Source organism: Octopus sinensis, linkage group LG17, assembly GCF_006345805.1.
Source record: "Octopus sinensis linkage group LG17, ASM634580v1, whole genome shotgun sequence".
NCBI lineage: Eukaryota > Metazoa > Mollusca > Cephalopoda > Octopoda > Octopodidae > Octopus > Octopus sinensis.
This window is the reverse complement of record NC_043013.1, coordinates 9,352,552-9,374,757: the sequence shown is the minus strand read 5'-3', so window position 1 is coordinate 9,374,757 and position 22,206 is coordinate 9,352,552. Positions and strand designations below refer to the sequence as shown.

General features: G+C 37.0%; 1 protein-coding gene across 4 annotated transcripts in view; it reads right to left on the bottom strand.

Moving 5' to 3' along the window:
• The window catches only part of LOC115220800 (coatomer subunit zeta-1), a 102,713-nt gene that overhangs the window by 27,480 nt on the left and 53,027 nt on the right, over positions 1-22,206 (bottom strand). Inside the window, exon 8 of one of the 4 annotated variants that reach the window (XM_036510335.1) lies at positions 19,694-19,781. The exons of the other annotated variants lie outside the window; for them this stretch is intronic. Within the exon in view, the coding sequence (XP_036366228.1) occupies positions 19,728-19,781 (54 nt within the window). The 3' untranslated portion in view covers positions 19,694-19,727. The remainder of the gene's footprint in view (positions 1-19,693; positions 19,782-22,206) is intronic. 4 annotated transcript variants of the gene reach the window in all.

Genomic DNA, 22,206 nt, shown 5'->3' with positions numbered 1-22,206 from the left:
ATCTTTTATAGTTTACTTGTGTCTGTAAACGACAGACACAAATAAAAGATAAATTATAAAGATATAGATCATCCTTTTTCTAGTGACCTACAAAATTACCAGCATTTCCAGTAAGACATGCCAGCAATCCATGTTTTTCTCCATGACTGGAGGACATATATTTTGGGGGGATGCTCCAACAATCAGACAAACAAAGATGCGGAAAAAGATATGAAGGGATATATGGAGAGATGAAAGGAAAAGGGAGTAGAGTGATAGGTAGATAGGGAGGCAGAAACAAGAGTCTAATAAGCAGAGATCCGGGATAACAATTTGGCATGGAATGTCATCTAAAAGGTAAAAATCAAAAATAATGCCATGCCGGTGGCTCGTAAAAAGCACCCACTACACTCTCGGAGTGGTTGGTGTTAGGAAGGGCATCCAGCTATAGAAACTCTGCCAAATCAAGATTGGAGCCTGGTGCAGCCATCTGGTTCGCCAGCCCTCACTCAAAATCGTCCAACCCATGCTAGCATGGAAAGCGGACGTTAAACAATGATGATGATGATGATGATAATGCAAGATAAAGAAAGAGAGAGAGAGAGGGGGGAAGGTATCATCATCATTCGCTTTCCATGCTGGCATGAGTTGGACAATTTGATATGGAGCTGGTTGGCAGGGAGCAGTCCAGACTCCAACTGTCTGTTCCGGCAGAGTTTCTATGGCTGGATGCTCTTCCTAACGCCAACCACTAACCAGGGTGTGCTGGGTGCTTTTATGTGTGTGCCACCAGCGAAGGTGAGTTTACGCAGCACTGGCACAGGTGTGTTAATGTAACATTGGCACAGGTGCTTTTTAAGTGGCACCGGCACCTGAAAAGACAAGCCTGTACATGTGAAAGACAGCGGCAAAATAAAATGAGACTGACAGACAGACAGACAGGCTGACAGACAGACAGGCTGACAGACAGTCAGACAAACAGAAAGACAGGTAGATACCAAAATACTACTCAGCTCAAATCACTCTCCGAAGAGAAATGGCAATTGATTGTGGTAGGTTTTTATGCCAACAACATGGGTTGGACAGGTTTATATAACATTATACATTGACCCCAAAATTATACACTACACACATACACACAGAGACAGACACACATATACACACGCACAGACACATATACATACACACATGTGAGCATTCTTGCATATATACATATTTAATTTAACTATTTGAAAACAAAAAAAAAAAAAAAAAAACCGCAGTCGTTCATTCAAAGCTGACTTCTTCCTGCGACTCGTGGTGGAAGCCAAGCATTGCATTAAGCAGAGTCCACGATACAAACAAAAACAAAAACAGCCACATCAAAAAGCTGGAACATCATCGTTACAATTAACTAGCTGGTGTCCTCTACGACAGTGACTTGAAGAAAGACGTTGTACATAAATTAAGAACACTGGTGCTTCTCCTCGCCTGCTACCTGCTCCTGCTAATTACAACTTACACAAATAAGATACAGCAACTATCATCATATCGTGTACATCGACTCGCGCAGTATTCCGCGCACACATCAAAGTTGCAATACAGTTAGCACCGTTATATCTGCCGCAGCCTAATACAAACCGCACATCAAAGATGTAGCACAGCTATCAGACGTTACCTGCTCCAATTAAATGCAACTCCTACATCAAAAGATATAACACACGTACACAGCCATCATCACACATCCATGTAGGTTGGTGTGTATGTGTGTGTAGATCCATACTTGTAGATGTGGAGATATGTGTGTATGTGTGTGTGTGTATATATATATAGGTGTATGTGATTTATTTATGTGCAAATATATATTACTCACACATATATATAATCACATATATTTTATATATATAAAGAGAGCGAGAGAGAGTATTAACTAGACACATACATAGATACATAGACTACCTGTGAAGAGAGAAAATTGTGCCATTATATATACAGTAGGTTTGTATGTACATATATATATATATATGTGTGTGTGTATGTGAGTATATATGTATGTGTGTATATATATATATACATACAAACAGAAATGTATGTATGTATACATACATACATATATATATATATGTATGTATGTGTCTGCGTGTGTGTATATATATATATATATATATATAGCATGCTCGTATATACACATATACATTTATACGGTGGTGTATACATACTTACACACACACACAATAGTACCTATTCCAGTTACTAAATCTACCTTACCAGAACTTGAATTCATTGTGTGCGTGTCTATGTATAACTGTGTGTATATATATAAACACACACACACACACAAACTGAAAGAAACACAGCTTTCAGTAAACTAAAAAAAAAACATTCATATAACACACATGACGACATGTATGTATATATCTATTCATCAGCATTTTGAATGTGTGTGTTGTATTTATACACATCTATACATACATGTACATATGTATAAATATGTGTATACATATGTACTTATATACCATCATCATCATCATCATCACTGTTTAACGTCCGTTTTCCATGCTGGCATGGGTTGGACAGTTTGACTGAGGTCTGGAGAGCCAGCAGCTGAACCAGGCTCCAATCTGATCTGGCAACGTTTCTACAGCTGGATGCCCTTTCTAATGCCAACCACTCCGAGAGTGTAGTTGGTGCTTTTTACGTGCCACCAGCATGGGAGCCAGTCAGGCAGGCCTGGCATTGATCACGTTCGGATGGTTCTTTTTACGTGTCACTGGCACAAGAGCCAGTCAGGAGGTACTGGTATCGGCCACAATCAGTTGGTGCTTTTTATGTGTCACTGGCATGGAAGCCAGTTAGGCAGACCTGGCATCAACCACGTTCAGATGATGCTTTTTACGTGCCACCAGCACAGGAGCCAATCAGGTGGCACTGGCCACAGCCATAGTACTGATTTTACTTGACTCAACAGGTCTTCTCAAGTATATCATATCGCCCGACGCATCAAGGGTATTCTTAACAGGGCTGGACATGTATGACAGCAATTTCACTTGGCTTGCCAGGTCTTCTCAATCACAGCATATCTCCAAAGGTCCCAGTCTCCCATCATTGCCTCTGTGAGGCCCAATGTTCGAAGATCATGCTTCACCACCTCATCCCATGTCTTCCTGAGTCTACCTCTTCCACAGGTTCCTTCTACAGTTTGGGAGTGGCACTTCCTCACACAGCTGTCTTCATTCATATGTAACACATGACTATACCAGCGCAGACGCCTCTCTTGCACACCATATTTGATGCTTCTTTTGTCCAACATTTCTCTCAGGGCACTTACACTCTGTCGTATATGCACACTGACATTACACATCCAGCAGATCATACTAGCTTCATTTCTTTCAAACCTACGCATGTCCTCAACATTCATGGCCCATGTTTCACTGCTGTGTAGCATGGTAGTTTGCACACATGCATCATACAGTCTACATTTCACCCTGAGTGAGAGGCCTTTAGTTGCCAGCAGAGGTAGGGGCTCCCTGAACTTTGCCTAGGCTATTCTTACTGTAGTCACTATACTATACATGCATATAGTCTGAAATATGAGTACCTATGAAGCTCTTCAACTATAAGATACCTGTTCTGCTCTGGTCCCGTCCTTCATGCATTAACTCCTCAACTTTTAGCACAAAGCTGCCCTCTCAGCATTTGTAATCTAACAGAGTTGCACAGTGACCTCACTACTGCTGACCACATGAAAAAAGCATCCAACAGATGCTACCAACTGGTCAGGATAAGGAACAGCATCTGGCCATAGAAACTATGCCAAAGTAGACAATGGAGCAAGATACAGTCTTTCAATGTGTCAGATCCTGCTCAACCACCTAAAGCATGCAGGTTGGGAAGCAAACTTCTTACCACACAGCCACGCCTGTGCCTATATATATATATACAATTCATAGATAAGGGCAAAGGGCAACTTTTTTCGAGTAGCGTGCATATTATGAAAAAATTATATGGTTAATGGACAATATGTCCAATTTTTCGGCACATTTGGCATTAGAAATTTTTTCGTTTGCCCTTATCTATGAATTGTTTATAAATTTAACCTTTAAAGGTATTTTTTAATATGCTGGCCATTGATAAAATTTTTTTGGGAAAAGAATTTTTTTCGAAAAAAGTTTTATCCTACATTAGATATATATATTATATATATATATATATATATATATATATATATATATATATATATATATATATATTTGAAAAATATATAAACATATATTTTTCAAAAATATATACAAGTATGGATCTACACATCTACACATACACAAATACACACAGTTTCCAGTCTTTCGTGAAAAATATGTCTGAGCATGAGGAAATACAACCTTGCTTGGAAATACGTGAGGGCTGGCAATAGGAAGGGCATTCAGCTATAGAAAATCTGTCTCAACAAATTCCACCTGATCCATGCAAGCATGAAAAAGTGGATGTTAAGTAAGGATTTTATATGAATATATATGCATGCGTGTATCATCATCATCATTTAATGTCGTTTGTCCATGGGTGGTTTGACCAGAGCTGTTAAGCTGGGGAGCTGCACCAGAACCCAAGTCTGATTTGGCCTGATTTCTAGAGCTAAATTCCCTTCCTAACGACAACCACTTTACAGTACGATGGGTGCTTTTACATGGTGTCACACGGGTGCTTTCACACGGCACCGCACAGGCGCGCTTATGTGACACAGCTCAGGTGCTTTACAGAAGGATAGACACACACACACACACACACACACACAACATCATCATTTAACTCCCATGTTCTATGCTGGCATGAGTTGGATAGTTTCAAGGAGTCCAATGTGTCCAAGGAATGCATCTTGCTCCAATGACTGTTTTGGCACAATTTCTATGGCTGGATGTCCTTCCTAAAACCCAACCACTTTATAGCATGGACTGGGTGCTTTTACAAAGACACACACACACACATATATTTATCATCAACATCATTGTTGTTATTATTATTATTATTATTATTATTTAACATCCATGTTCCATGCTGGCATGGGACAGGATCTAATGGTCCCAAGGACTGCACCGGGCCCCACTGCCTGCCTTCGCAGAGTTTCTATGACTTTCCAAATACCAACCACTTTACAGAGTGTATTTGGTGCTCTGTTTTTTCATGCTACCATCACTGTTGAGATTGCCATGCCACTTGCAAGTCTGCAAACATTAGTAGAAGTATCTTTATGCCAGGAGATGAAGAATGAAGGAGGAATGGGCTACATACACACACACACATAATTATACATTTATGTGTACATATACATATAAATATATATATGGTTATATATGCTTATAAGTATATAAGTACACGTCTTATGTATGTCTGTGTATATGTGTACATTACATATATACATATATATATGTCATCATCAATGAGGATATATATATATATATATATATATAAATAAAAATGTAAACAAGGTACATATACTATCCAATCCGTGCCAACATGAAAAAAACATGTAAAATAATGATGAAGACATTATACATATATATATATATATGTATGTATGTATATATATATTCCCTAAACATATAAAAGGAGGAAAAAAACATATCTATAAATATACATATATACTAACACACACATATAATATAGACATGGAGAGAAAGATATATAAAATGTAGATTATGACATACATCTCATATATATGTATATGATATATATATACCTATGTGTGTGTAAAATATATATGCATATACATGTATGTGTGTGTAGATAAAATTATATATATATATTATATATATATATATATACATACACATATATAAATAAATTAGCATCAATATAAGTAAATATGTATATGTATATAAGTGTATGTATATATACATATATATGAATAATGTATGTATGTATATATATATATATATATATATATATATATGCATGTAATGAAATAAAATATATATATATATATATATATATAATATATATATATATATATATATATATATATATATATATATATATATATATATGAAAAAGAAAAGTTTACCAAGATCATAGAGAATCAGGTTTTAAAACTGTGCTCTACACAATTTCTAAAGCTAAATTGGCAATAAAGATAATTTCCACCATGCAAACAGAACCAATGAAATATAACCATTAAAAAATATCATCATCATCATCATGATAATAATAATAATAATAATAATAATAATAATAATAATAATAATAATGATAGTAGTAGTAGTAGTAATGTGGAGAAAAAAAATGGAAGAAAAATATTTAAAAGTAAAAGGGAAACAAAATTTGAAATAATTTCTAAAGGAACAATTTGGAATGCACACTGAGAATTATTATTTTTCAGCTACGTGGGGGGAAGGGCAAGGAGTCGGAATACCAGGGATGTGATGTGAGAGCACTTGTGAAGTGGCTTGTTGTGGTATATGATATATAGCATATAACTATGTCTATCAGGCTGTGAAGCACCTGTAACCCCAGGCAGCCCTGCTTACATAGTTTTCTCCTGCTGTATTTGTTTTGCCTTTTTGTTTGGGTTCTGCCTGGAGGAATGAACAACATCCATGGCTGTTGCAGGCTCTCCCAGGCTGGTAAGACTGACACAGTTAATGTTCCTCTTGAACAAGTTGACAGCCGCAGGGAACAAAAAAAAAAAAGGTCAGAGCACAGTGGATGTTCAGTAGAGGAAGGACTTGATACAATAGTTACTCGATGCAAGGATTTGGGAACATGGTGTGGACAGACTGTGAGTGACAAAGGGTGATAGTTAAGTTAATTTTTTGGCTCAAAAAGCAAAAAGCAAGGCCATGTAGGGGGACATGGAGTTATATACAGGGAGGGTGTTCATGCAAAGAGTTCAGGCCATTTCTGGTCAAGAGAGACTTTGAACCGAGCGGTCGTCGGCATCTTCACTATCTCGTCCGGCAGCTTATTCCACGGGTCCACAACCGGGACAGAGAAAGCCCCTCTCCTTTGATTGAGATGAAATCGTCGCAGATAGAGCTTTTTGGAGTGACCCCGCAGCCAATGCTCTGGAGCAGGAGTGAAGAACAGCTCTTTCGAGAGGTTACACTTTCCGCTTATGATGTTGTGAGCAAGAATGAGATCACGGTGGTACAAGATCAATCATGCAATGATCAGGCAGTAGCAGGAGATAAGATAGAGAGAGAGACAACTTCAGATCTGTAGGCTAAGGGCACATATGTATTGGAAAGGGATGTCATCAGACAAATTTATTCTACAGACAGGAAGGTATGTTAGTGAATGACTTCACTCAGAAGTACTTCATCAGGTATAAACTTACTCTACAAATAGAATGGTATATGTTGGCAAGTGACTCCACTTTGTAGCACTCAGTCAGATAAACTTCCTCTAAGGTAGGAATCCAGTCAATCACCGGTAACAGAACTTTGGGATGTGTTGGTGTAACATGACTTTGCTCAGTACACACAGAAAAATTTGTAGCAAAATCTGAATTCACAACCCAATCAATCGTAGGTTGTCCACTATGACAGCCATTTAGCTATTTCCTGTATAAGACACTCTATCCACTTTGTCTCCAATTCTACCTTTCCTCTCTTTCTTCACCCCTTGGCCCAGAGTCACTGATTCTCACTGAGAATCATGATCTTCCCCATCCTTAAGTCTCCACATCACACCATTTCAGTTCCTTCCTTTTTTGTTTGCTCCACACCTGCCAAGGTACCATACCAATCTTTCATTCTCTCTTCCTCATCTCTTCTTTTTCTCCCCTTTCTCTCTTTTCCTCCGTCTTCTCCTCCCCACTCTCAATCTCAGGTGAAGAGCAGAACCCTGAAATGTTACAGTCCTCACAGAAACCAAGCACAGCAAACTTTCCCAGGAACTAATTACTTCTTACACAGTTTCCTCAGGTTAACAACAATAGCAACAAGAACAACATAACGATCTGTTTCATAAGATGAAAGGGGAGAGAGAGAGAGAGATGGAGAGAGGTTTAAAACTGATTTTCCAATTCAAAATAATGTTTTACAATCTCTACCCCAGAACCATTCTGACTCAGGATGAGATTTGAACCCTTACTGCAAAGGGCTTTGGAAGTAAAGGACTGTAAACAGCGTCTTTTAGGGATTTCAGTAGATGTGAAGGGAAAAAAAAACACCCTCCACCATACCAGCAACTCTAAGTCATTGTAATGATGAACTAGCCACCAGTTTCCTCAGATTCCTTGTTTCAACTAATTACCTATTCAATCACTACCTTTAATTGTCATCATTTCACACCTTATATCTCTTACATCCTACCACTTCATTCATTTTGGAGCAGTCGTGTGATTTACCTGGCTATCAAAGTGAACAGACACCCCAACATCATAATTCTTATTTTCTTTTATTTGATTTAGTCAACGGATTGAGGCCATGCTGTGGCACTGCCTCAAAGGGTTTTAGTTGAACAAACAAGCCCTAATACTTAATTTAAAAAAGAAAAAAATTTTCAGTCTGATACTTCTTCCATTGGTCTCTACTGCCAAACTGCTAGGTTACAGGAATGTAAACCAACCAGCAACGGTTGTCAAGAAGGTGAGACACAAACATACACATTCACACACAGAGATATGGAGGGCTTTTTACACAGTTTCTATCTTCCAAATACACTCACAAGGCTTTGGTTGGCCCAGGGCTAAAGTAAAAGACATTTGCCCAAGGTGCCACACAGTGGAACTGAACCTGAAACTATGTCATTGCAAAGCGAACTTGTTAACTACACAGCCCTGCCAGCACCTAGAGATTCTACGAAAAAAAAAAAATGAGGAAAATGAACTTCTCTATAAATTAATTTTGAAAAATAATTTTCTCCAACATCAATAGGCACAGGTGTGGCTGTGTGGTAAGAAGCTTGCTTCTTAACCACATGGCTCCAGGTTCAGTTCCACTGCATGGCACATTGGGCAAGTGCCTTCTACTATAGCCTTGGGCCAACCAAAGCCTTGTGAGTGGATTTGGTTGACAGAAATATGTATATATTTATATATATTTAAAAGTCTTTGTGAAACTTATTTGATACAGTTTTAAGCCTGGTACTTACATTCTCGGTCTCTTTCGCCAAACTGCTAAGTTACAGGAACATTAAACACACCAACACCAGTTGCCAATTAGAGATGGAGGGAACAAACACACACACACACACACATCTATATGTAAATACTTTAGACTTCTTTCAATTTCTGTCTATCAATTCCACTCACAAGGTTTTGGTCAGCCCAAGGTTATAGTAGAAGACACTTGCCCAAGGTGTCACAGAATGGGAGAGAACCTGAAACCATGAGGTTCAGCAGTAAACATCTTACCACAACAAACACATTCTTTTATTCTTTTACTTGTTTCAGTCATTTGACTGTGGCCATACTGGAGCACCACCTTTAGTTAAGCAAATTGACCCAAGGGCTTATTCTTTATAAACTTAGTACTTTTTCTATTGGTCTCTTTTGCTGAACCACTAAGTTACGGGTACATAAACACACCAGCATCAGTTGTCAAGTGATGTTGTGGGGACAAACACAGACACACAAATACACACACACACACACACACACACACACACACACACACACACATATATATGACAGGCTTCTTTCAGTTTCCATCTACCAAATCCACTCACAAGGCTTTTGTTGGCCCGAGGTTATAGTAGAAGACACCTGTCCAAGGTTCCACACAGTAGGACTGAACCTGAAACCATGTGGTTGGGAGGCAAGCTACTTACCACACAGCCACTCTTGCGTCTATATACACTTTTATTAAAGCTGCTAACAAAAGCATAATTACTCTATCTTCGGTATTGAAATACTATTTTCTTCCTATTTTGCATCTATGTGCTTACTCGCAGGTATATATATATATATATATATATATATATACACACACACACACACACACATATACAATGGGCTTTTTCAGTTTACATCTACCAAAGTCACTAACATGTCTTTGGTCAGCCCATGGCTATAATAGAAGACACTTGACCAAGGTGCCACAGTATGGAACTGAAACCATAACCATATGGTTGGGAAGCAGGTCAGAGGTCTGTTCGATCAATACTGATCTGAAGTTAAACAAAAAAAAATTTTAAAAAAAAACAACAGCAAGTACGTAAAAATGTTTCTTTCAATTTTAAAGAAAATTAAATAAAAGATAGGACAGCCACAGATAGAATGCCTTTGATCAAAAGGTCTATTCGATCAGCGCTGATCAGTTTAGCTAAGCTAAACAAAACACAAGAAGTATATAAAATGTTTCTTTCAATTTTAAAGAAAATGAAATAAAAGTGAAAGGTCTATAGGAGGAGTAGCGAGGGGATGGGGGTGCAAGGTTGATTTCTGTTTAGTTCTGAAATCCATAAAGTCAGTCACAAGTAACATCAGCCATCAATTTAACATACTTTTCAGGCTTGCATGACTTAACATGTCGCACAGTGTTAGAATTTAATATATAACCTGTTTTACTTGTATATATTATTCTTAATTAAAAACGGAACGATAGAAAAATAAAAAATGAAAAAAAAATGAAAAAATAAAAAATTAAGACAGAAATGTAAGCAAGAAATTATTATATTTCCAGTAGATTCAATATTTACCAATATCCCGAGATTGAAAAAAGAAAAAAAAAAAAAAAAAAAGACAAAAGAAAAACTAACAAAAAAAAAGAAAGAAATAGTAAATGTAAATAAATATATCTACATTGAGATTAAAACTCACCAGACTCCCTGAGAAAAATTACATCAGGGATAACTGACGTGACATTAAGATAGGATCTATTTATGAACGATAACGAAATATTGGACAGCAAAGATGGATGGAAGCTTTATTAAGACTTGATAGCAACATTAATGATGACAGCAGTAATGATGGTGATGGAGGAGGTGGGGGTGTGAAAGTGAGGAACATGATGGTGGTAGTGGTGGTGATGGCAATAGTGGTGATGATGACAGAAGAAATATTATATTGGTGAAAAAAAAACAAGAAAAACATAGCAGGTTACAGTGAACATTTCTACTAAAGATGCTAAAAATGATGGCATTTGTTAAGTTGCAGGATTTATCTATTTATATATTTACTTATTTATTGGTAAAGTCGGACTGAGCAACAATATTCTAAGCTGAAAAAGTAGATAAATTAGTTACAAGTTGTTGTTTGTGGCCTTTCTAAATTTAAGACTGAAGAGAGATTTGTCTGTTATTTCTAGCAGAGCAAATGACCCTCACAGAAGCTTCCTAAGTCACAAATGCCTGAGAAGAAAAAGAGCTCAAAAGTTCAACAACTGAAATCAAAAGACTCCCTTGGAGCAGCACCTGTTACCATGTAAGCAGATTTATTCATTTATTTATAAATATATATATAGACATATATATATATTTTTATAAGCAATAATAAATCTTAAAGTGAGTTGTAAACAATAGCTGCAACACATCATGACGTATATGTCCTCCTGGGGCTACAAACTACAGTAGCATCCACCCTTAGGGGTTAGCCATATTTAAATGGCAAATATACGTCATGATGTGTTGCAGCTACTGTTTATAACTCGCTCTAAGATTTATTATTGCTTATATATATAGACATATATATATATATATATATATATAATATATATATATATATATAATATATATATATATAGCAATTAAGGACAACTACTTAATAAGGAAAACTTAACAAGAAATTGTCAGGTAGATAGCGTAAAAACCTCATAAGAGAAAAAATTTCGAAAATAATTATTTCTTATTGAACATATTAATTTATATATAGAGGGCATTATACATACATGCCAGACGGCATTATACATACATGCCAAACGCTAAGAGGGACAATCAGTCATTTCTACCAAAAATATTACTAATCCCACCGAATGCAATTTTTCTCTATATATAGACGTAGTCAGTCCACCTGTGCATACCTTCCCTCTTATGACACTTGTGAAGACCTGTTGAGGCAAGTGTGTGACACTTGTGAAGACCTGTTGAGGCAGAGGCAAGTGTGTGACACTTGTGGAGACCTGTTGAGGCAAGTGTGTGACCCTTGTGAAGACCTGTTGAGGCAAGTGAAAATCAAATCAAACCAAATCAAAATAGATGAATATCAATGGAATTTGTATCTTTGTGGTTCCAGTACCGGTGGCACACAAGAAAACCATCCGAACGTGGCCGTAGCTGGTACCGCATCGACTGGCCTCCGTGCTATGGGCACAACAAACACCATCTGATCGTGGCCGTTCGCCAGCCTCACCTGGCACCTGTGTCGGTGGCACATAAAAACACCATCCAAAGACCCGCGACGTAGTCAGTCCACCTGTGCATACCTTCCCTCTTATGATACTTGTGAAGACCTGTTGAGGCAGAGGCAAGTGTGTGACACTTGTGAAGACCTGTTGAGGCAGAGGCAAGTGTGTGACACTTGTGGAGACCTGTTGAGGCAAGTGTGTGACACGCGTGACACTTGTGAAGACCTGTTGAGGCAAGTGAAAATCAAACCAAATCAAAATAGACGAACATCAATGGAATTTGTATCTTTGTGGTTCCAGTACCGGTGGCACACAAGAAAACCATCCGATCGTGGCCGTTCGCCAGCCACATCTGGCACCTGTGTCGGTGGCACATAAAGACACCATCCGAAGACCCGGCGACGTAGACAGTCCACCTGTGCATACCTTCCTTCTTGTGACACTTGTGAAGACCTGTTGAGGCAAGTGAAAATCAAATCAAATCAAATCAAAACAAATCAAAATAGATGAACATAAATGGAATTTGTATCTTTGTGGTACCAGTGCCGGTGGCACACAAGAAAATCATCCGAACGTGGCCGTAGCCAGTACCGCATAGACTGGCCTCCGTGCTTTGGGGACGTAACAAACACCATCCGATCGTGGCCGTCCGCCAGCCTCATCTGGCACCTGTGTCGGTGGCACATAAAAACACCATCCGAGCGTGGCCGTCTGCCAGCCTCATCTGGCACCTGTGTCGGTGGCACATAAAAACACCATCCGAGCGTGGCCGTCTGCCAGCCTCGTCTGGCACCTGTGTCGGTGGCACATAAAAACACCATCCGAGCGTGGCCGTTCGCCAGCCTCGTCTGGCACCTGTGTCGGTGGCACATAAAATCACCCACTACACTCTCGGAGTGGTTGGCGTTAGGAAGGGCATCCAGCTGTAGAAACACTGCCAGATCTGACTGGCCTGGTGCAGCCTTCGGGCTCCCCAGACCCCAGTTGAACCGTCCAACCCATGCTAGCATGGAAAACGGACGCTAAATGATGATGATGATGATGATGATATAAATTAATATGTTCAATAAGAAATAATTATTTTCGAAATTTTTTCTCTTATGAGATTTTTACGCTATCTACCTGACAATTTCTTGTTAAGTTTTCCTTATTAAGTAGTTGTCCTTAATTGCTAAATTTTTATTCCGAAAAAACTTTTCCTCTCCCGAAATGCAATTCGTAAAAGTTTGCCACTTACCCGGATGTAATATATGTAAACTCACCCATGTGCTTCGTTGATGTTGATCAGTTAGCTGATCGGCTTAAGCGGGGCAGGGTCGTTGTTTATTTATAATACATTCAGGCCTGCTGATGATTACGTAAGTATGAAATCACTGGATACAGGTCTATATTTTTAAATGTCTTACTTTGAAAAATTGCATTCGGTGGGATTAGTATATTTTTGGTAGAAATGACTGATTGTCCCTCTTAGCGTTTGGCATGTATGTATAATGCCGTCTGGCATGTATGTATAATGCCCTCTATATATAAATTAATATGTTCAATAAGAAATAATTATTTTCGAAATTTTTTCTCTTATGAGGTTTTTACGCTATCTACCTGACAATTTCTTGTTAAGTTTTCCTTATTAAGTAGTTGTCCTTAATTGCTAAATTTTTATTCCGAAAAAACTTTTCCTCTCCCGAAATGCAATTCGTAAAAGTTTGCCACTTACCCGGATGTAATATATGTAAACTCACCCATGTGCTTCGTTGATGTTGATCAGTTAGCTGATCGGCTTAAGCGGGGCAGGGTCGTTGTTTATTTATAATACATTCAGGCCTGCTGATGATTACGTAAGTATGAAATCACTGTGATACAGGTCTATATTTTTAAATGTCTTACTTTGAAAAATTGCATTCGGTGGGATTAGTAATATTTTTGGTAGAAATGACTGATTGTCCCTCTTAGCGTTTGGCATGTATGTATAATGCCGTCTGGCATGTATGTATAATGCCCTCTATATATAAATTAATATGTTCAATAAGAAATAATTATTTTCGAAATTTTTTCTCTTATGAGGTTTTTACGCTATCTACCTGACAATTTCTTGTTAAGTTTTCCTTATTAAGTAGTTGTCCTTAATTGCTAAATTTTTATTCCGAAAAAACTTTTCCTCTCCCGAAATGCAATTCGTAAAAGTTTGCCACTTACCCGGATGTAATATATGTAAACTCACCCATGTGCTTCGTTGATGTTGATCAATTAGCTGATCGGCTTAAGCGGGACAGGGTCGTTGTTTATTTATAATACATTCAGGCCTGCTGATGATTACGTAAGTATGAAATCACTGTGATACAGGTCTATATTTTTAAATGTCTTACTTTGAAAAATTGCATTCGGTGGGATTAGTAATATTTTTGGTAGAAATGACTGATTGTCCCTCTTAGCGTTTGGCATGTATGTATAATGCCGTCTGGCATGTATGTATAATGCCCTCTATATATAAATATATATATATATATATATATATATATATGTATATATATACATATATATATAGAGAGAGAGAGGTAAGGGTAGGGGTAGAGGTAGGGGTCCACCAAGGTTCAGTCCTCAGCCCCCTCCTATTTATCATAGTCCTCCAAGCAATAACGGAGGAATTCAAAACAGGCTGCCCCTGGGAGCTCCTCTATGCTGATGACCTTGCCCTAATTGCTGAGTCACTATCAGAACTGGAGGAGAAGTTTCAGGTGTGGAAGCAAGGATTAGAATCGAAGGGCCTAAGAGTCAACCTAGCTAAAACCAAAATTCTAATAAGTAGGAAGGTAGACAAATCACAAACACATTCAGGTAGATGGCCCTGCTCGATCTGTAGAAAAGGCGTAGGTAGAAACTCTATAAGATGCACCAAGTGTAAGCTATGGACACATAAGAGGTGCAGCAATGTCAAAGGAAGGCTAACTAGGAAAATAGTTTTTATATATGGCAGATGCTCGGGAGTAATAAACACTGAAAATACGCAGAGACCATCTTCCGCCACATTCCAGGGAGAAAAACTAGAAGTAGTTGATAGCTTCCGTTACCTAGGTGACCAAGTCAGTAACGGGGGCGGGTGCGCTGAAAGTGTAACTGCTAGAGTAAGAATAGCCTGGGCAAAGTTCAGAGAGCTCTTACCTCTGCTGGTGACAAAAGGCCTCTCGCTGAGAGTAAAAGGCAGATTGTATGACGCATGTGTACGAACAGCCATGCTACATGGCAGTGAAACATGGGCCGTGACTGCTGAGGATATGCGTAAGCTTGCAAGAAATGAAGCCAGTATGCTCCGATGGATGTGTAATGTCAGTCTTCATACTCGACAGAGTGTAAGTTCTTTGAGAGAAAAATTAGACCTAAGAAGCATCAGTTGTGGTGTGCAAGAGAGATGTTTGCGCTGGTATGGTCATGTGGCGAGAATGGATGAAGATAGTTGTGTGAAAAAGTGCCACACCCTAGCGGTTGAGGGAACCTGTGGAAGAGGTAGACCCAGGAAAACCTGGGACGAGGTGGTGAAGCACGACCTTCAAACTTTAGGTCTCACCGAGGAAATGACTAGAGACCGAGACCTATGGAAACATGATGTGCGTGAGAAGACCCGGCAGGACAAGTGAGGCCATAATCAGCATGGTCACGGTCAAATGACTGAAACATGTAAAAGAGTAAAGGTAAGATAAAGAGAAAGAGACAGAGAAGCAAATACATGTACTGCACACACACACACACACATTCAGGAACACGTTGGCTGTAACTTAATGTGTGTAGGAAAGCCAAGTTAAGAGGTTATCCAGTTTCACAAGAAGATACCTATGTCCGTCAATGATAAAGCAATATCAAAGTATACGATGATTAAATAATCGTGAAGATTGATTGTACACATGCTTGGTGAGATACGGTTTCTTTCAAAGGCAGAGGTCGGTCTTTGTAAAATGACAAAAAGTGGAACTGATTGGTTCAAAGTTAATGTATTATTGGTATTTAATTTATTCTGGCTACGGGGGGGGGGGGGGGGGGGATGAAAGGCAAAACTGACACCAATGGAATTTGTATTCAGAAACATGAAAGAATTTAGAATTAAGAAAGAAAAATCACCAGAACTGATAAGTTTGTGATGACCTACATTAATAAGAACTGGACTGAAAAACTGACAAGCTACTATGGGTGTATGAGATAAAGTAGAAGACCGTTTCAGGTAATGACTGCTAACCATTATATGAGGAGGCATGAGAGGTATCTCTTTTACTCTTTTACTTGTTTCAGTCATTTGACTGCGGCCATGCTGGAGCACCGCCTTTAGTCGACTTATTCTTTGTAAGCCCAGTACTTATTCTATTGGTCTCTTTTGCCGAACCGCTAAGTGACGGGGACGTAAACACACCAGCATCGGTGCATGCTAGGGGGACAAACACAGACACACAAACATATACACACACACTTATATATATATACATATATACGACAGGCTTCTTTCAGTTTCCGTCTACCAAATCTACTCACAAGGCATTGGTCGGCCCGGGGCTATAGCAGAAGACACTTGCCCAAGATGCCACGCAGTGGGACTGAACCCGGGACCATGTGGTTGGTTAGCAAGCTACTTACCACACAGCCACTCCTGCGCCTATATGTTGCAAAGCTTTGTCTAAAATGGAAGAGTATATGGAAGAGAAAAGATGACTGGGAGTCGAAGGGGAGTGTGAGGATATGGGCAATCAAAAACCAAAAGAGTAACAGAAAAAGAAAGGAAATTGACAAAATTCAATAAAATATTAACAAAATTCAGTAAAATATTAACAAAATTACCACATAGTTCTGAGTTCAGTCCCATTGCATGGCACCTTGGGCAATAGACTTCTACTATAGCTCCAGGCTGATCCAAAACCTTGCAAGTGGATTTGGTAGACATAAACTGAAAGAAACCCAGTGTGTGTGTGTGTGTGTATGTGTGTGTGTGTGTATGTGTGTGTGAGAGAGAGAGAGAGAGAATATGTGTTAATGAGTGTATGTTTGTGTCTCCTTGCCTTCCATCATAGAGTAGTTGCTGTAAACAAGTGTCACTGTTATACAAGCAGAGTCATTCATTTCCAGTATTTAAAAACCATGTCTGACTATGGAGAAATATTACTTTGCATAGGAACAGGTAAGGTTTAGTGACAGGAAGGGAATCCAGTCATAAAATCAGCCTCAAAATACTCAGTCCAACCCATGCAACCATGGAAAAGTGGATGTAAAGACAATGATAGTATGAAGATGGTGAAATAACTGCATCACAAGAGAGTTGGACAAAATGTCTTGAAGTATTTATCTGACTTCAAATCCTGCAGGAGTCAACTTCACCTTTCCCCGTTCTGGGGGTCACTAAATATAATGCTAATCAAGTACTGGGATCGATATGACATGACTAACCCCACTCTCTTAAAAATTGCTAGCTTGTGCTTAAATCAGAAACCATTGCTATTATTACTATTATTGAGGCAACAAACTGACAGAATCAATAGCACACCAGGCTTTATGTTCTGAGTTCAAATTCCGCTGAGGTCAACTTTGCCTGTCATCCTTTCAAGCTCAACAAGATAGATACCAGTTGACCAATGGGGGTTGGTGTAATCAACTTACCCACTCCCATGAAATAGATGGCCTTGTGCCAAACTTTGAAACCATTATTGTTGTTGCTGTTGTTATTATTATTATAATTTTTTTTTTAAAGGTCGTAAGCTGATAGAATCATAAGTGCATCAGACAAAATGCTTATCATCATTTTTTCCAACCCTTTGCCATTTGAGCTCAAATTCCACCAAGGTCACCTTTGCCTTTCATCCTTTCAGGGTCAACAAAATAAGTACCAGTTAGACACTGGGGTCAATGTAATCAACTTACCCCTTCCCCAAAGTTACTGGACTTGTACCAAAATTTGAAGCCATAAGTATTATTATTATTATTATTATTGAGTGCGAGAGCAGTGCATGCAATCAAAGTGACACTGGGGTAAAATATACGAAGCCCAATATACCCATCATGACTAACCATTGTCTGATAAGGGTACACCAGGCACATGCATTACAACCATATGTGCATGACATTGTGATCTCATATCATGACAAACAGCACATGACCTTGCAGGTGGGGGCCTAGCTAGAATTTTCTCCAGGCTGAGTAGCCCATCAAGCTCAAAAGATCCCTTAAGGATGATGAACACAACACCCATGTTTCCAGAGGAGAATTATCCAAACCTCCAAGAATTCCTTTCAACACACGGCTATGGTGCTCCCCCACTACTTCTGCTCGTGATCAGAGATGCACATATCGTCAGTCACCAAGGGACATGCTCAACTGGTTAAAGTCAAACAACTGACAAGCAAATCTGTGGTATTGAGGAGAATATTTGCTGTAGCCCATCTTTTATACCAAGACAAAACAATGTACATGATAACACTTACAATCAGTTAAGATCAGAAGCCATGAGAGCCACTGCCTGGCACTGCATTAGGGCATTTATTATTATTATTATTTATTATTATTAATTATTATTATTAATTATTTATTATTATTATTATTATTATTATTATTTATTATTGTTATTATTTATTATTATTATTATTATTGTTTATTATTATTATTATTAATTATTATTAATTACTATTGTTATTAATTATTATTAATTACTATTGTTATTAATTATTATTAATTACTATTGTTATTAATTATTATTATTATTATTATTATTATTAATTATTATTATTAATTATTATCATTAATTATTATTATCATTAATTATTATTAATTATTATCATTATTATTATTATTATTATTATTATTATTATTTTCAAGGTCGTAAGCTGATAGAATCATAAGTGCATTAGACAAACAAAATACTTATCATCATTTCTTCCAGCCCTTTACCATTTGAGTTCAAATTCCACCAAGGTCAACTTCGCCTTTTAACCTTTCAGGGTCGATAAAATAAGTACCAGATGAGCACTGGGGGGAGGTCGATGTAATTGTCTTACCCTTTCTCCCAAAGTCTCTATTATGTGAAGCCATTGTTGTTGTTGTTGTTGTTGTGGAGGAGGAGGAGGAGGAAGAGGAGGCAGCAAGCTGGCAGAATCATTAGCACACCAGACAAAATGCTTCAAAGCATTTTTTAAACTTTACATTCTGTGTTCAAATTCCCCCTAAAGATCAACTTTGCTTTTTCATCTTTCCAGGAACAATAAAATAAGTACCATTTGCAGGCTTTGTGCCTTTAGCAGAAAGGATGATTATTATTATTAATTATTATTATTATTATTATTATTATTATTATTATTATTATTATTATCATTATTATGTTTATTATTAATAAAGTTGGTGAGCTGGCAGAAACATTAGAGCATAGAGAAAATGCTTGGCGACATTCCTTCTGGCTGTAAACAACAGAGTTCAATTTCTATCAAGGTCGACTTTACCTTTCATCCATTTGAGGTCAATACTAAGTACCAGTTAAGTAAGAGGATCACTGAAATCAACTAGCCCCCAAAATTCCTGAATTTCCACCTAGAATAGAAAGAATCATCATCATCAGGTTATTAATCAGGGGAGGAACTGGCGGAATCCTAAATGTATGAGACAAAATGCTAAGCGTTATCTCTTCCAGCTCTTTTACTATCTGAGTTTGACTAACCTTATCCACTAAAATTACTGGCCTTGTGCCAAAATTTGAAGTTATTATTATTATTATTATTATTATTATTATTATTATTATTATCATCATATTATCATCATCATCATTATTATTATTATCATATTATTGTCATTATTACTATTAATATTATTATTATTATTATTATCATTATTATTATTATATTATTATTATTATTATTATTATTATCATCATATTATCATCATCATCATTATTATTATTATCATATTATTGTCATTATTACTATTAATATTATTATTATTATTATTATCATTATTATTATTATATTATTATTATTATTATTATTATTATTATTATTATCATCATATTATCATCATCATCATTATTATTATTATCATATTATTGTCATTATTACTATTAATATTATTATTATTATTATTATCATTATTATTTATTATTATTATTATTATCATTATTATTTATTATTATTATTATTAAGGTGTTGAGATGGCAGAAGCAGTAGCAAGCTGGACAAAATGCTTAGTGGCATTTTTGTCTGTCTTTACGTTCTGAGTTCAAATTCTGCCAAAGTTAACTTTGCCTTTCATCCTCTCGGGGTCAATAAAATAAGTACCAGTTCAACACTGGAGTCGATGAAATCGACTTAAGCCCTCCTCCAAAACTGCTGGCTTTGTGCCAAAATTTGAAATCATCATTATTATTATTATTATTATTATGATTATTATTATTATTTCCACATGACTCTGCTGTTACCCATAATCATTCAATACTCAATTGCGTGCCTTGAGATCATCTCATAAATAATCAATTCCACAATGTTCTTGCATAATCAGATATCCATTTTTATTAGTTTCCTCGTTAACAGTTATCTATTTTGACATATTTACTAATCTACATCCACTTACCTAATTTATAATTCATCATTGTTGATCAACCTTTGATTATAATTACAATATTCTGTGAATATTCTCTCAATATTCTTTCAAATTACATTGCCATTTATATTATAAGGTTTATTTTATTCATCAGAAGAAAGAAATTATCGCTGATAGGTAATTTAGAAATCTGAAATAAACTGATTGCAATTATAAATCAACTAATTTCGCTAACCTTTGTCCGCAAACGAGATATTAGGAAGAATAAAAATAAATGAATAAATAAAAATAAAATCTATGAGACCTTTATAGGGAGAATAATATTGATTTATTACTTATTTGGTTCTATATGGAGGAAAGAATAAAAAAAAAAAATGAAACCAAGCCCATGGTTTCAGAAAGGAAAAAATGACAAAATATATTAAAACAAAAAAAAATGCAATAAATTGATGTTTTTGACATTTAGCTGACACAATTAGGGAGGTTAAAAATGACAAGTTAGAGAGAGAGTGAACTATATATATATATATATATATATATATATATATATTATATATATATATATATATATATATATATATACACACACATTAGAAGAGAGGAGTGTCACATCTAATTAAACTAACAGTGCAAGCAGTAGCGGTATTGATTGATTTAATAGAGAATTATAGAACAGAACCGAATTAGCAGCACAACTTGGAAAAACAACATTAGCAGTTAGAACTACGTGACCGAAATAACATCCAAAGGGTTAAAATAAAGCATGAATCAAATGGATACATTTGATATTCAGGAATTTTCATTTTGTTGATAAGACATGTCTTTTTAAAGATTTTTTGGCATGAGATCTTTGCCGAATATTAGTGAAGTATGTTTTCTCATTACCAAGTGGTGTAAGTCACCTGATCTTACTATGTAGATTCCATTCCAACCACAAGGCACACACACACACATATATATATATATATATATCAGTAAAGACCTCCTTCAGTCATGAAAGTTACCCTCTGCGACACAGGTCTGGGTAAGCTTGTTTATGGAAGACCAGCAGTCGCCCATGCATACCAGCCTCTCCTCTACTCACCACTGACGATATCTAAGGGAAAAGCAAGGGCTGATGCAGTTTGACACCAGTTATATCACAACTCATTTCTACAACTGAGTGAACTGGAGCAATGTGAATGCTGAAGAACACAGCACACAGCCCAGTCCAGGAATCGAACTCACTACCTCATGATTGTGAGCTCAAACCTCTAACCATTAAACCATGTGCCTTCACTATATATCTCACACACATATACACAGATAAATACATATCCATATATACACATGCATAAACTTACCTATACACACACACACATATACATATTCTATTCTCCTCTAGGCACAAGGCCCAAAATTTTTGGGGAGGGGCCAGTCAATT